A 17,884-nucleotide genomic window follows, 5' to 3' on the forward strand; every position below is an offset into this window, starting at 1 on the left:
TGATATATCACCACGCATCTTAAGGGAATGTTCCAGGAAATTGGCAGTGGCACTGCCATGCCTGTTTAATAAGTCTTACAACAGGACAGGTTCCAAGGGAGTGAAAAGGTAAAATTGTTCCACTGCATAAAGGTGGTGATAAAGTTTTGGCTTCAATTATAAGCCAATCTGTATATCTGGAGTTGTGGTGAAGGTACTAGAGAGACTGGTGAGAAGTAAGATACAGAAATGGGTTGATAACAGCAGTATTCTCTGTAGTTATCAGCAAGGGTTTGTTAAAGGGAGATCATGTTTTACTAACTTATGTACTATAACAAGGTAACAAATACCTTAGACAGGGGATATATATATACACATACAGTGGTGTACTTGGATTTTGCAAAAGCTTTTGATAGACTGCCACACGACAAGCTGTTAAATAAATTGAAATATATGCGATTGGATAACAGACTTCTGAGTTGGATCAGTGACTGGCTGTCAAATAGGTATCAGAAAGTTGTATATGGGGATGCAATCCCGAAAGAGGAAGGTCACTAGTGATGTACCACAAGAGTCAGTTTTAGCACCACTGTTCAATTTGTATGTTAATGATATTGGTACGGATTTAACTAGTGATCTGCAGCTGTTTGTAGACAATGTAAAACTAGGGAGAGCAATGCAGAGTCAAGCATATGTTATAGCCTTACAGGACTTTAATAGATTGCATGAATGGACAGGTAAGTGGAACTCTCAGTTCAATGTTACAAAGTGTAAAGTTTTGAGATCTGGTAAGCAACGATGGGATGCAAAGTATATACTTGGTGAGGAAACTTTAAAGGAAGTAGAGGAGATGAGAAATCTGGGAGTGATGGGGGTGGACATGGACCAGAAATTCAGGGGCAACATTGCACAAGTTGTGAAGCCTCACATCAGATAATGGCAATGATGCTGAGGACCCTGAATAACCCTAAATAAAGAGGTTATGATGCCATTGTATAAGGCCTCATATGGATTATTGTGCACAGATTTGGTTGTCCGGTTTTCATGGTGTAAGGGGTACGAGGACAGATTGAAACAATGTAAATTGCAAAGCCTCATGGGTAGGAGGAAGAGAGAGGGATATGATTGAGACATATAAGCTAGTCAGAGGTTGTTATCAGGTTGACATGTAAGAGATATTTCATAGAGTAGGACACAGAACAAGAGGCCATTGCTGGAAACTGTATAAGAAGGGTGTGAACAGAAGAGTGAGGAGCAGGTTCTCTGCATGAAGAATGGTTTGTGAGTGGAATGCATTGCCTGAGAGTGTTGTGAACGAAGACACATTCAATCAGTTTAAGACACGATTAGATGAGCATTGTGTGCAATAGTGTAAAGCTTCCACGAAGAGTCTGTGACTCTCCACAAAAGTCAGATATTAATAATAATAACAACACTGTCACTTCATATCAAGATATTTTCTCACATGTGTTAAAGAAAGCTGCTGCCATATTTCAAAAAATGATAAAAAAAATTTTCACTGATATATTAAAAAAATCAGATAAATTTTCTGTTTATTTACATGACAATAATATTCTTATAGGATTGGGGAGGAAATAAGCAAATGCACCTTCTCTGGGTCCAAAAGATAAGAAATAATGATTCACACATGCAGAACACTAGAATTGGTAGATGAAGCATTCCCTCACTTGCACATGAAATATCTTTACAACTAATCTACTTGTATATAAAGCCTGTTGACTTCACATCATCTGTCTTTGTATCCCATAATGTAAAGTACACTTCCTTTTGGATATGTATACTGCTATGCATTATGGAAAGGGTCACTATCCAAATTGGTTTCAACCTCTATTGAGATGACATCAGTGGGAGCCAGATCCAATAAGATACCAAAATCAGATCATTAAGGCTATTGATGTGAATTCAACAGCTCGATATACAAATAGACCAGTTATGAAGATGCTTCAGACACAAGCTTATATAAGAAATGCTAAGAATAACAGAGCTAATGTATTATTTATTTAGTGTAAGAAAATCTGACACAAATTGCATAAGCTACAAATTAGCGAATAGTGATTGTAATTGTTTGAAAGAGGAAAAGAAACAGGATTAATAGTATTTTTTTGTTGTTGTTGTACTGATCTCATTTTAATAAATTGAAAATCACAAGTGATAAGTTCGAATAACAGTTGAGAACAATAGGGAGAAATTAAGCTGTTTTCAGATGAAAGTATGTTCACCTGTTTTGATTGAATGTGATTTAAGTTATGTTTTATTTACTTTTCTAGGCTGTTTTCTCTTAATACTGTTATTTTTTTTAATAGTGTTTTATACATGTATTATGTAATGTTTGGCAATTTTTTTTAGTTTTTCTTTTTTTTTCATGCAAATTTTCCATTTTCTTATGTGCATTAATTTCTTGTCTGCTTAGTGCAGCGTCAGTGATTGATGCGAAAAGTTGTCGCATCAGTCAAGTGACTTATAGGTTACATGATTTTCTGGAATTCTCCTTTATCAGAGAGAAATCAAGCCCTGATTTCGGTCACCCAATTTTGTAACATACATGTTGCAAGCTCACCCCGTGTAGAAAATCAGAGTGATGCACATAAAAAAAAAAAAAAAAAAGTTGAAATATTATTCTGAAGCTGATTGTATCCATTGTCTAGTGCTAACTAATAACACACTGAAACTTTAAGAAAAATTAAAGGAAGCAGAAATGGAACATGGAAACCCTAAAGCAAGAGGATATAAGACATTCCAAGAACTACAAAACAAAATAAGAATGACCCAACACACCAGTAAAGAACAATGGAGGTTCCTAAAAAAATAGGGGGGGGAGAGAAAGAAATAATATAGAGTAACAAAGGAAACACAGAAATAATAATAATACAGAAGGAAGAAAGAAAGAAATGCATGCAGTTCAAAAATGAGATAACAAGAGAAAGAAAAATGTAAAAGAAAGATGGTGGATGACACAAGTGCATAGAACTCAAAGGTCTTGATAAAAAAAAGAGAGAAGAAAAAAAAGAAAGAAAGAGAGAACACGTTGCACATGGAAGTAAAAAAGAATGAACCAAAAGAGAAAAGAAATAAACACAATCAAAGATAAAAATAAAATACTTTCAAAACACATATAGGAATATATATATATATATATGTGTGTGTGTTTGGGCAACTGCAATAAACCTTATTTTAGCCAGACAGAAAAATCCATTGAATTAAGTCTTGAGGAACATAAAAGAGACATCACATACAGAACCAGAGCTAGTGCTCTGTCGAACCATGTTCTGAATTATGCTGATGCTAATGAGAAAAACTTCATTCATCCAGTCTCATGGGACAAATCTGGAAATATCTTTTGATGTTACGATGAACTGGAAAGAATTGTGGAATCCAAAGAAATCATCCTCAATCAAATACCTCAACACCAACTTCAGCTATAATCTCCCAGACTGCCATTGCGCTGCAATCCAACTTTGGCATTCACGAGATGTTGAATGCATGTGCCCGCCCAACAATGAGGAGATACACAGAACAGCTTCAAATGTTAATACACTAATGCTTTAATGTATAGATTTTTTGTTCTTTTGCAATTTTTGTTGGTTGTTCCCTCGTGTTATGCACCCGAAGAAGTCTTCTATGAAGACAAAACTAGTCGTGCAATCTACTTAAAGTATTTTTTTTTTTTACTTTTATCTCTCAGCTTTTGGTCATTTAATATTTTTAAAAAACTCTCTCTCTCTCTCTCTCTGTGTGTGTATGTGTGCATGTCAATATAGAAAGACTCATGATGAACTCTAATTAGCAATTACCAAAAAGGAATTTGATGCTGACCAGTTCAATTTTTGCAATAACAAAGGAATAATATGAAATAGTGTGATTGAGGATACTTCGAGGATGGCTTATCAATCAGGGAGAAAATCTGTGCATTTGTTTTGGAGACATCAAAAAATAATTAAATTTTTCTTTAACTCTAATATAAAAACGAAATGAAGAGAAACTGCCAAATCTCATTAAAAACCTCTACCAAAAACAAATGATAGCTGCCTAATCGTGTGTTTGAAACTAGATAGTTTATAAATATCAGGAGAGGTGTCACACGGGGTCTACAACAGGAGGTGTGCTGGCCATTTTGTAGAAAAACATTGTCAAATGGTCAACAGCACAAAACTGACTACTATCGGTTTTGCACTGTTCACCACCTGACATTTTCCCACAAAATAGCCAGCACACTGTCATGCTACTGCACTTGTAAATAATTTACCAGTTTATGTTTCTTTTGTTCTTTAATCTTAAGTTTTCAAAATTTTAATTCAAAATTTCTAGTCCATTCCATTCTTCATTTTCTTTGTTCACCAATTATATTCATACTTCAATTTTGGCTAGTGAATGTAGCGTATTTAAGTTCTCATAATTCAGCTTATTTCTGAACATCATTCTCTTGTTGTATGTTTCAGCTGATCAAATTTGGCTTCAAACTTACTCATCCAGGTATGTCTTTTTAACTATCCTTTTATATAATTAAGCTTTTGTATTAGGTGTAATTTTACATTTGGTTGTATAGTAGGGTAGCTCAATCACCTAATAAGTTTTTTATTTGCATGAGCTATTTTCTTACTAGAACCTTCCATAGGAACAAAGGTGCAAAAATGTCTTGTTGCTCATTCTGAAATCTGCTCGCATTATTCTATTTGAAAATGGCCATCATTTAATAAGCTTATCTTCTAAATGTTTAGTTTCAAATAGTATAGATGTTACCTTGTATCCATTATCTAAATCAATTATCATATACACTTACTAATTTAGAAAATTCACCTGTTATGGTCTTTTTAGTCTTGATAATACCAATTACAATGACATGGTCTGTTTCTAATTGCTAGATCCACTTTTTATCAATTGGTGCTTCTTTCACTGGTGGTGCTTATTCCAATTGTTCTAAAAGGTCTGTGCCCAAGAGTTGACACCAACTTTGTGCAGCCTATTTTACTTTCTTATTTCACTGGTATCTATCCTGCAGTCTGGAAACTAGCCCATATACAACCTATTTCTAAGAAGGGGTGACAAATTCTTACCTTCAAACTACCATCCAATTTCTCTCAACCTATTCTATCTAAAGTAATGGAAAGAACTTTCCAAGGTTTGACAAATCTCAAGTGGTTAGCCTTGATATCACAAGAGCAACCACATATCTAATACAACCCACATCTTTTCAAATCAAATGTAAAGAAGTTCCTTTATTGCCCATCCAGGATACTAATGTACTATGGGTTGATCAACCTCTCATGGATGTGCTCTCTAAAAAAATTTTAAAAAATTGAATTCCTGATAAAAACAGGAGGAATCCTGTATAACTAGGTGATGTCCCAGTTGGTATGACATCTGATGTATTGTACCTTATATGTCATTGACATATACTTTAGAATCTATCACATTTTCTATACCTAAACTTATGAAGAGCGTAAAATCAAATATCAAAAAAGTAAACATTACACAACTCTGAGATCTGATTTTCTTATTGGTGCAAGTTTTTATTGAAGTGAAACATTTTGACTGCTGAAACCAACTGTAATAAACCTATATATATATCTCTATTTTGTGTATTACATATTAGCTGATGTAGTCCTATAACACAACAAAAATAAATTCAGTAATTAAAGATACATCTAGGGCATTAATAACATTAGAAATACTAGCCCCCCCCCCCCTTTAACATCAATGTTTCAAAAGAAATTATGAAAAAAGACTAATCTTTTATGATGGCCCTTGATGTTCAAAATATGACATATAAAAGAAAATTAATTTCTAAAAGAATATTGTTAATAGTATCCCCCAAAATGGGGGAACCACAGTGAGAGATTGCTAAGTTCTGCTTTGGTAGAGATTGACTTTCAACTCAAACAACTCACACACACAGGTAAATATAAAATGTGAGATTCGGCAGTTGTTACACTATTTGAAGTTAACTGACTTCAGAGAGAAACTGGGAGGGAGAGGGGGGAGAGATCAGTATTTTAAGAAGCTACTTTATTCAAGCAGTGACTATGAAAAATATGCCGATCAGATGGAAAAACATTTCTCGATTTTGCAAAGGCATGATGCAATGCATCATTCATATCCCATCTGTAGAACAGTCACTGCATTAATAGATCCACTGACATCTCTCAAGGAATGACCAAATGCTATAGTCAACTATTTAGACTTATGTGATGATTTGTTCATAAGGTTTAATCGAATGAATACAGCACATACATAATTAAACACAAATTTAATCGAGCCTATATTTCATCTGTCATCATCATCAGGAAAACAAGATTAAATTTGCAAAACACACAAAACAATAACTAGAAAAATTAGACAAAGTCTAAAGTCCTATGACGGATGCCGTCTATGGGTGCTCTTGGCTAGCCTTAGCATTTGGCAGAGGGCCTAAGAATTAAAGTTTCCCAAGATCAGGTTGATTTTTGAAATCTGCTTCTGATTCCAAAAAGTGTCTTTCAAGTTTGTATTTTTTTATTTTTGTGAAGCATAGTAGTTTTGATAATTTGGTCCTCTGCAAAGTATTCTACAGCACGGCCAAGTAATTCATGGTCAGGCAGTAGACGTACTTATGTTCTCCTATGTGAATGTTAACAGATCTCTCAATTTGACCATGATATAAGTTACAAGAATAAGGAACTTTACAAAGTTCCTCTGTTCCAGGTGTTTACAAACACCTGGAACAGAGAGAAGAGGTCGAGAATCCTTGGGAGAGCAGATGAAAGCAGCCAGCTTCATATGAGATTTGAATGCAATACAGATATTGTACTTTTTTTTTTTTTTTTTTTTTTTTAAAGAGTTCTGGCTGTATGTGAAGGTGCTTGGGAACTGCCTTTGACCACATTGTTTAATCTAAGTCTCAGCTCTGGGTTAGTCCCAAGGTGGTGGAAAGACAAGAAAATAGTTCCAATGCAAAAAGGAAGCTCCAAGACTGATGTAGCAAATTACTGCCCGATCAGAGTATCAAGAGTTCAAAGCCTTTTGCAAAGTCCAGCAGTATCACTTTAAACCCACTACTTTTATTCAACTCAGCTGTCACTGTATTATAAAACATGAGCAAGTTACTGAGGCACAACTTACCCTTCACAAAACCATTTTACCTCAGTAAGTTGTGCCACAATAACCTGCTCATGTTTTATAATACAGTGACAGCCGAATTGAATAAAGGTAATGGGTTTAAAATGATACTGCTGGATTCTGCAAAAGCCTTTGACAGGATACCACATGGAATTCTAATAAAAAAAAAAACTGTACCACATGGGGATGAATATATGGTTAGTGAGATGGATAAGAGGGTGGTTGATGGAGATATCAGAGAGTGGTTTATTTAGGAGTAGAGTCCAGTAGAAAGTCTGTAACTAGTGGCTCCCCACAGGGCTCTATTCATGTTTCACTACTGTTTAATTTGTAAATTAATGATATAGGAAAGGATCCATCCAAGAGGAACTATTCAGTTGTTTGCCGATGATGCAAAATTAGGTAGAGCAATAGTTAATATAGACGATTTTAAAATTTTGCAAGATGATTTCAATAGACTGGAAGTCTGGGCAAAGGAGAATGGATATCAGTATAATATGGCAAACTGTAAGATTATGCATTTTGCGGTGAAAATTTTAACAGCTGTATACTACATTGATAGAACTGTACTCCAGGAAAGTGATGAAGCCAGAGATCTGTTCAGTTTGTTTTTCAAATACATTCCAGTTGAATCTGCAAAGGTTCCATCTAGCAATTGGTGTGTCATTGATGATTAGGATTGATGTGCCTGTCTCTATTAGTGTAGGACAGTGCTGGCAGTTAGGGAATCTGTTGAGTATGATTCTGGATGTTGGCAGATAGTGTCTTCAGTCTTTAGAGACTGCACAGATCTGGGGGTGTAGGTTCTGTTCCATCTGGTTGAGTGAAAAGTGCCTACTTGCTTGGTGTCACAGATCAAATATAGGTTATATGTATCCATCCAGTTAACCAGATTATCACTATCTTAGTTGTTAGAGGAATAGCCCCACATGTTGTGATGAGAGCTGAATTACCAACATAGATAGTAGGGTGAGGTGGTGGCTGTTCCATCTGGTCAGACCAGGATTACGATGGTGGTTTGTAGATGTTGTAGATAGTGGTATTTTGAATTTTAATTCCTCTGGAGTATTGTTTCAGGCACACATTTGGTTATGTCCTTGAATCCATGCCAGATGTATGTTGCCAGGCCGTACTTGGGATGGCAGTTATAAGACACGAGAATTAGGTCTGGTATCATCAGTCTGTTGAGAGCTGTGTCGGGCACATGAGTTTACTCCAGGAAGGTGATGAAGCCAGAGATTTGTTCAGTTGGTTTTCCAAATACAATCCAGTTGAATCTGCAAAGGTTCCATCTAGCAATTGGAAGTCTGGGCAAAAAAGAATGGATATCAGCATAATGTGGCAAATTGTAAGGTTATGCATTTTGCGGTGAAAATTTTACCAGCTGTATACCACATTGATGGAACTGTACTCCAGGAAAGTGATGAAGCCAGAGATTTGGGAGTCTTAGTGGATAGGGAGTTAAAGTTTAGGGGGAAACATAGCAAAAGTGGTTAAAGGAGCTCATCAAATTACTTGGTTAATGAAGAATGCTTTGACAAGCAGAGACTAGTAGGTTAATATTCTTCTTTATCAAACCTTGTTGAGACCCCATCTTGACCACTGCATGCAGATTTGGTCACCTGGGTTTTTCGGCAATAAGAAAGAGGTGAAGAGGATTCAGAGGCGAGTGACCAAGATGGTAGCAAGTCTAGGGAATGAACCTTACAAAACTGGGTTGCAGATTTATGGGTTACAGAAACTGATTGACAGACGGAAAAAATTACTGAAGGGTTTTTACAAGATTAATACAGAAGAAATTTTTCAGAAGAGGTCTGGTGGTTGGAATACTAGGGGCCATCCTTGGAAACCGAGCAAGAGTGTTAGAATATTGAATGGGTAGAATAGGTTGCTGAATTTCTGTTGTGAGTACCATATGACTGAGAATGAGATCAAAACAAAGTATGATAGATACTGCGCAAATGTTGGATAATGCTTACCAAGCACTATCCAACATTTGCACAGTAAATAATGATAAGGCAAATGATATAAAGTCGTGAACCTTTATATAGAAGTAATGAAGATTGTATAACCTATAACAGCCTCTAAACCTAGTAATGAAGATACTTCATGTGTAAACTTTGTTTGCTTACAATTGGATAAAAGGTTAAACAAGACTATATCTTGGCAAGTTTAATTTATAAGCAAGTGGAAAAATTTTCTACAATTATCCTGGTTGGAAACCAGAGATACTATCCACTCAGCCAACTAACAAGTAAATCTTTACTAAAAATTCCTCATATTTCATCTTCTTTTCATTATTAACTGTACTATTCAAAATCATAATAAATTACTAATAATGATGATGCATTATAAGCTATACAACAGAAATTGTAACAGTACTCTTCATTATATAATTACTAATGAAGCTAATAATGCAAAACTGCAATATCACTGTATTATTATTTACTGAAACTTTGAATTCAAGCAAACTTACCTCATGTTTACAGAAATAGTAAACAAATACCATTAACAATTGCCAATAATTTTCTAAATGTAAGATCAGACTGGTTGACAGGGATTAATTATCTAAGCAACTCAATCTCCGATAACATTTTATATAAAATAGTTTATAAGGTGCCTGATTATTTGAATAAAAATATATATATTTACAGATTAAAATAACATTTAATTTTTATTTCTGCTTTTATTTAAATTTAAATAATTCTGCCATGACTGCATGTTGGATATATAAGAATATGGATTAGTTAACGAAATCTCTACTCAGATTAGCATCATACAATATATCTGCAGGAAAAAAATTACATCCATTCAGTAAAATGAATTAACAGTTCTTTGTAAATTAAGTTAAGCTAAATTAGCTATTTCAGTCTGAAATATCTACATCAAGTAATCAAATACTTCTTTAAAAGGTTCGTTCAGCTTGCTACTGATTAGTAGGAAATAATTTTTTAAAATTATGATTCCTACTAGTCAATAGTGAGTTATATCAAAAGTGATGGGAAAGGTGCATTAAAGCAGAGCATAAAGAATACAATATAAATCTCATTTCAAAAACAGGCAAACATCTAAATTTATTAATTTTTATAGATACACTATATACAAATCCAATTATGTACATCAAATACATTTTTCCCAAAGTAGTTTGAAGTGCAGCTCAGTAAAGACATTGACAATATATATCAGATATTAAAATATAGTATATACATTCCCATATTTAAATGAAAATGTTCTAAATGAATGAATTAATGGCAGCCAAATGTTCTTACAAAATATCCGACTCAAATATCAATGACCAACATCGATCTTTACTCTTCAAGTTCTCTAAAATAAGCAGATGAACCAATTCACTTCAACTGAAAACAGGAAGCATGAATAACAATATTTGTGTGGTTTAATGTCTTACACAGACAAGCATTTTTAATGTAGGAAACTGAAAAGGAATTCTTAACTTTATAATAACAGTTATCTTAAAAAAAAAATATCTTAAACAAGAACTCTTTGAAGTGTTACATATGAAATATTGCTCATGAGCACTAGTTCTGTTACACAGATTAAAGTTTGGGTGGGAAAGAGAAGAGAAAAAATGAATATCTGTTTCCAATCATAGGCCAATTCTATACTAAACGACTATGAAAACAACATCCCAAATTTCTTGTATAATGCCTAAACAACATTTTAGTTACTATCAGATGAATGTCGTCTGTGTTTTCGATGATGGTGCTTATGCTTTTTGTGTCTTTTCTTTTTATCTTTATGCCTCTTATTATGTAATGAATAACTTTTTGTTTTTTCTCCAGTATTAGAATTGTGTGTGTTATAGTGCTGTTTTATCACACTACGTATTTTTACACATGTACCACTGCTATAGGTAACAGCTGATCTCATGACCTCATCTCCAGAAGAGGTATCTGTAGATCTGCTATGATGATACCTGACACCCTTGGTTTTACATTTATGCCTTGAATAGTGTTTACAAGATTGATATGGTGACCAAGATGGTGATCTAGTCTGGGAAGATGATGATATATCTAAATACGATCTAGATTCTGATTGGGACCACTCAGAAGATAACGAATGTCTCAGGATTTTAGATGTTCGTATACTACTTGATTTCCTGCTATTTTTTACTGCTTTCTTTCCAGATGGATATCTTGATTTGCCACGTTTATTTTTCCTGTTACTGGATGAACAATCACTTCTGTTACTAGGTGAATAGGCTGCAATATCTGGAGTTTCAGAAATGTGCTCAGTATCCTCTTCAGGTTCTTGATTTATTAACTTGCTTCTGCTCAATGGTGTATTACTTTGCTCTGTTTCACTTGAACTAGATACTAAATTGATGACTTCAGGAGTTCTTTGTTCTTTTGGTTTAACAAAATCAACAATAAGACAATCAGAGTCAGAATTGTGATCAATACACTGAACCTCTTCAGCTGTTTCTGAATTCCTTTGTGGATATACAGAAGTACTGGGACCAGGAATGTTAGATTCGTGAATAGTGTTATTGATACTTGACACATCACTTCCACACACAGATGGAGAAGTGGATGAACTATCAATTTGATGACAAGCTGTCTGATCACAAACAGTTTGCCAAATACCTTTCTCTGAATTTCTCCTCAAAACAATTTTTGAATAATTTTTATTCTTACTCTGCATACTTCTTTTTTTAGAATTTTCTAATGAGGTAGCATTATGAGAGGAATGAAGCATGCCAAAAGAAAGTGGGATACTCTGTGAAGAATTACCAAGAAAAACTGCAACTACATCATTTTCAGAAGTAGAAGCAACTGTTTGATTGTGAAGTTCCATTTCCAACTGTTCATATACTGCAGAACTATCATATCTTCCCATATCATAAGGAGAACGGGCAAAATTATAAAATTCATGAATAAAATGATTTGTTCTATCCTGAAGATATGGATGAATAAGAAGATAAAATTCTTGGCTACGAATATCATATCTCATTATGAGACCTAAAATCAACTCCAATACAAAAGTCACTTGACTTTCACTACCATGTAAAAGAGCTACTAATTCACGATTCAACCATGGTATTAACCTATGAGTGCATGCTGGATTTTGACGATAAAATTCTGGTGAAACATCACGAAACCTTTTATCAACCCCTGTCTGTTCACTTCCTGGATGTACCCACATTCCACTATCATAAATATGACGCCTGAAGTTACTTGTTGAAGGATGATCCAAAATAACTAAATCTCTCTGAACTGATGGGTGTAATGAATGTGGTGCAAATGTTAAACGATGCCTATGATATTCTATAGTTTCTTCAAAAGCAATGTGCCTTCGCCTCTCAGCTGTCAAAGTAGATGGATAACGAAATCGTCTTCCATCTGGACTTTGCCAAGAATGATCAGACACACGTGAATTAATGTAATATTGGTCATATTCTTCAATAGAGCGCACATTATGAACAATACTTTTGAATGGTTGCTTACAGAGAGGACACTCTGGTTTAACTTTAGACCACTCCAAAAGACAAGTAAAACAAAACATATGAAAGCAGCTATCTGTAAATGACTTGTTTTCAAGTTTCCCTAAACAGATAGCACAATTAGGATCAGGAGAACTTCTGGAAGGAGAACTTTTTGTAGGAGATCCCTGAAGTTCACTGGATCCAAAACTTGATTCTGGAGGTTTATCCTGAGTTTTAGGACTTTCTTTTGATGGTTCTGATGTCTGGTTACTGCTCAGCATACTTCCAGCATCTTTTAATGAGAGATGATCTTCGGGCAGCTGTCTTGTACCTCCATCCATTGTGACCTACCTATTCCCAGCATACAAAGGAAACTTTGAGTCAAGAATACCTAAATATTTATGTAGCAGTGTATAGGTGAAACACCAAACACTGAACAGTGGACTGTAACATAAGACAATTACAAATGTTTATAGTCAAAACTGATATTATTTTTGATCTTTCCAATTAAACACTCAGTAAAACTGATATGTTTATTAAACACCATTTATAAGGTTTACTGTGTTTGATTCAGTAACATTAAATTAAAGTTTTCAATAATTTCAATCCACCTGAAAGATATTACGTGTATATAGTATTTGTTTTCATATAATGCACAGCCCGATACTGAAACTGCACTTTCATTTCTTAAATTATTACAACAAATTACAATTTTTTGTATCTTCAAGTACCAAAAACAAATCAGTTCATGTATCAATAAAAACGCACAACACAAAAAAAAAAAAAAATAATATATATATATATATATATATATACACACATATAAATATTTTAAAATTATTTAAATAAAGCAAAGCAAAACTTTGTTTACTACAGCAAACAAACAATTTGGTCCAGCAGCAAGTTAATATTATTTAGTATAACTGCTCTAAATGTGCCTCCAAGCCAGTTTTTTCCTTCATAACTTTCCTCTTGTTAAAGAAAATATCTGGAAATTCTTCAGATACAAACATACATAAATATACTTAATTTCTTGGCAAAGGCATTTTTGCTAGCTAAACCCTCTTATTTTAACATAATGATCTAAGTATTACTATAAAATAACAGGACTAGGTATCTTATATGTGATAAGAGTACAATATGCCAAGATATGTTCTGACATGTTTTGACTCAAACTGCCACCCGTTAATTAGGTTAAGCTACTGCTGATAGCCATAGTAAAGAGTGAAGGTCCTCTGTTGTTTTAAAAATGGGTGATTATTTGGATCAAAAAAGTAAACATCAAATTTTATATGATTATTCATGAAGTCTGTAAGTGTTAAATGCTTGAAATAATAAAACAAGACTGTGGGGGAGCATCACCAAACACAAGGGCTCAAATACTGAATGGGAAAGAAGTTTCATTCAAATAAACTGGGTAGAAAAATTAAGATAAAGAAATACATAATTAATGGTAATTTCAACAGAAGAAACGGTTCTGTAAAAATTCCAAAGAATTTAATATTTTTGCAATATTGAAATGTATCAACTTAGCTTAATCACCTACCTCATACTCCCAAATGTTAAAGCATCTTAAAAGGATGCAACTACTATTTAAAGCTACTCTTCTCAGCTACAGACTTCAAAGAATTTTCTTTTTTTGGGGGGGAGGGGGTCAATTAAGTGTCAAAAGGAGATACTCTTATGAAAGAAAACTTTCACATAGCCTATAAAAAATGCAGACAAACAAAAGGGACTTCTAATGCAATACAGATCCTCATCCTTTCCCACTGTGCACTTCATTAAAAGATATCCATATACTCATGCTGAACAATAGTAATAGACTTGCATATTTGGAACTTAGCCAAGAAAATTTATATACCATACTTTATGATGGCAAAACAACAGATATCTGATGCACAGAAAAGCACAGTGTTGGCAGGTATATTAACTTTTTTTTAGTTAATGTCACACAAGAGCACATAAGAAAAAACAGTCATTTAATTGTCTTCAAATAAATATGACTAAAACAAAAGTTCTTAAAATGAACAGCAAATGCCTAAAGAAATTAAAATCGATCAACATGCAGTAATTCATTGGGAGCTAATGTCAATATTGAAGGTGGAAGAACTAGGTATTATATGAATCAGAAACATGGAAGCTGACCAAAAAACAGGAAGCTAAATTAAATAGTTTTTAAAGAAAATGTTTGCATAAAATATTAAAAATATTTTAGCTCCAATGTATAACAATGGCTTATATAAGCTGATTGAGCAAAAAAAAATATCACCAGTGACAAATGCAATGGAAATGGGCTGGCCATATACAGAGAATGGACAGAAAAGAGTAATTCCAAGAGTAGCTTTGACATGGATTCAGGAAGGATAAGGGGGAGTGCTAAATTAACTTGGCAGAGAATGACAGAAAGGACAAAAGAATGGTAGGTAGTTGGAATAACTGGAGAGAAGCAGAATTAGAAGCAAAAAAGCAGAATCTGGAAAAAATGAATCTTAACCTTATGTGCCAAGAGGTAGAAAGAGGATAAGTAAGTAATTTCTCTGGATGTCAATCCCGCATCATCCATGCACTCAAGTAACTGTGGAAACAAAAATTAAATGACAAAAGAAGTAGCATAATATTAAGACATCCTCAGCTAAATATAAATTGGTCAACAGCAGCTGGGCTGAAAGTTGTCTTATAATGATTGACGCTCAAATTTTTGATAAAGCAATACAGCTGTACTAGCTGAGGGTCAAGGAGTGCTTCATTGCTGATGTTCACTTCAAAACATATACACAGAAAAAGGAAGAATTCTTTTTAAAATTTCATACAGCTTAAAAGATTATAATGCAAAAACACACAAAAGGTTCATATTACTTTTAAAAAGTTACTTCCTGGTAAGGTTTCAGATTTATTAAAATAAATAAACCTGAAACCTTACTAAGTTTCACTCCACTGATCAAAATGGAAGACATGCTGAAATATTCAAGCCTAGTAATAACCTAACACAAGTAGTTTATCTACCAACTAGAATACTGAATAATCCTCACCAGTCTCCTAACACCCACACCCTAAACCTGCTGTTAACTAGCTCTCCTTCCAAATATACTGTAGAATGCAAGCTCTCAACTCTTAGTAACTCAGATCATAACCTAAACCTTCACAAGACTCAGAATAACTTCAACCAGTCTTTCTCAGTCTTGTATGCTTTGCCACTACAATGGTACCAATCAGAATAACCTCTTTGATTTCTACTCTTCCTTCCATGGTGTGATTATTTCGGCTCTTCTGAATACCTCCTCTGAATGATTAACCAAAATAATCTCTACTGGAATGAGACTGTCATTTCCCATTCTGCTCATGAACCCTGACCACTCTTCAATCCTTTGATTAAGCTGTTTTTAAGTTAACTTAGTAAGTTATTTTTGATTTTTATGGTGCAAAGACATCAAAGATCATACTGTGCCAGGACACAGGTTACAGCAGTACATATGGTAAATGGTTAGTAAGATAATTACAAACATTCATGCCCTTGGTGGGATTTGAACCTGCCACCTCTTGGCTGGAGAGTGGGGATCTAATTATTGATAAACATCCAAGAATGTATAAGTGATTTTGCCTGCAAGCTCTGCCTACTATCACCACAGTGGGGAAGAACTGTTAACATCCAGTGTATCAGTTGAACATATACACTAAATTAACCTTAGGTATCACTATAATAGGATATTACTTCATTAGTCAGTTGCAATTTTGAAAGATTTCTCCAGTTAATTACAGTTACTTATGATCTCTGATATGTGTTGTGAGGAGGACAATTTGAAATCCAGTGAAATATCAACAGCTTAATAAATGATAATATTTATTGTGTTCCTGTGTTGTTACAAGTCAACATCATAAAAGGTTAACAGTAAGGTGACAACTATTCTGTGCTCCTATTAAAATAATTAATTAAAATTATATGTGCTATTTAAAATAAACAAAGAAAATCAATAGTATAACCTAGTATAACCTGCCAGCTATGTTAGTAGTGAACACAAAGATGGCTAGCTGCCCCATTGCTTCACCTCTAACTTGAATATCCTCCTGACCACTTGCAGGAGTCTAGATCAGTGTTGCCTATTTAACTGTATTGCAGAACCCTAACTAGTATTTTTAGATTAAAAATTAAAATAAAACTTTAATTACAAAAGTCTATGCAACATCCACTTTTACTCTAACATCTGTATCAGACACATAGAAAAAATAAAGATTGAAACAAAGTTACGTGAAATAAATTTATCAGATGTAAAATTTTCACAAAGTATCATGGGCATCCTCAGTATAATAACAACAGAACACAAAATACAACTATAATAAAATAATCAATTTCACAAAGCAGCATTACAGCATCAATAAGACAGATAGTCAATAAATCCCCAATTATTTTTTAAAAAAATTACAATAATATAATGATCAGGAATTTGCATAAAAATGATATAATGTTTTCCATAAAGGGAATAATGAAGGCCATCAGATATGTTTAAGTTCCATTGGTGTAGAAAAGCCTCATAGTTTTCCTTATGTAACTGCTCTATAAGGACTCTACTTTTATGTACAACTTTAGTTTTCTTCCAAAAGACCATGTATAGTTGAGGCACATTCTGCCAGCCTGCTCAGGTTCAAAGATACTGGATATAAGATTTATGTTCTTCACAACAGATGGCTGTACTTAGTCTAGCCATAAATACAGTTACAATATGGACAGTGCATAAACTTTTAATCCATCGATAAATCGTTTACAGCTTTTAACGCATATAAACCACATGTATAATGTGAATATAACAGCACTCAATGCTCAAAATGTTCCCCTTTTGCCTTCAGATGGCTGAAGTTTGCAAGGCCATGTATCAATGATGGCATGCACAACATCCAATGGAAATGCTCCCACTGCTCACTCCAAACCCACCTTTAGGCTAGCAATGCTCAGGTGTCATTTCTTGCAGGCTCTCTCGAGACGTAACTACAATTTTAAGTCCAACAGATTCAGATCAGGACTTCCAGACAGCCAGATATGATTGGGCACATTGGCTTCCAACCACTGTTGTGTGGTCCTCGCCTTGCTACCTATCTGTAGAATACTAAAGAAGTCTCATTTTAATCCCACATATTTTCACATCAAAATTTCTCATCTCCTGCCATCTGCATAAGACAAACTAACAGTTTGTCTTTTGAAGATTTAACAGATCCCTTGTGTAATTTGACATACTTCAGGCAGACAAGCAGTTCTGTGGAAAAGAATAATTAATGAACATCAAAACTAAATTGAATAAGTGAAACCATAGGTCTGGTCTGGCACAGCATAGTATAGTATAGACACTAAACACAGCTTCA

At 34.1% G+C, this 17,884-nt stretch overlaps 1 protein-coding gene across 5 annotated transcripts in view; it reads right to left on the reverse strand.

The window, feature by feature from the left end:
- Topors (Topoisomerase I-interacting protein) overlaps positions 1 to 17,884 on the reverse strand; it is a 207,028-nt gene that overhangs the window by 106,656 nt on the left and 82,488 nt on the right. For 3 of the 5 annotated variants that reach the window (XM_090406798.1, XM_090406799.1, XM_090406797.1), the window contains exon 3: positions 10,075 to 12,886. The exons of the other annotated variants lie outside the window; for them this stretch is intronic. In XM_090406798.1, the coding sequence (XP_090262924.1) occupies positions 10,771 to 12,876 (2,106 nt within the window). In that variant the 5' untranslated portion in view covers positions 12,877 to 12,886 and the 3' untranslated portion in view covers positions 10,075 to 10,770. Of the gene's footprint in view, positions 1 to 10,074; positions 12,887 to 17,884 lie in introns of those variants that run through there. 5 annotated transcript variants of the gene reach the window in all.

The sequence above is a fragment of the Typopeltis vanoorti genome, chromosome 17 (genome assembly GCF_054136105.1).
Source record: "Typopeltis vanoorti isolate ZY-2024b chromosome 17, IOZ_Tvanoo_1.0, whole genome shotgun sequence".
Lineage (NCBI taxonomy): Eukaryota > Metazoa > Arthropoda > Arachnida > Uropygi > Thelyphonidae > Typopeltis > Typopeltis vanoorti.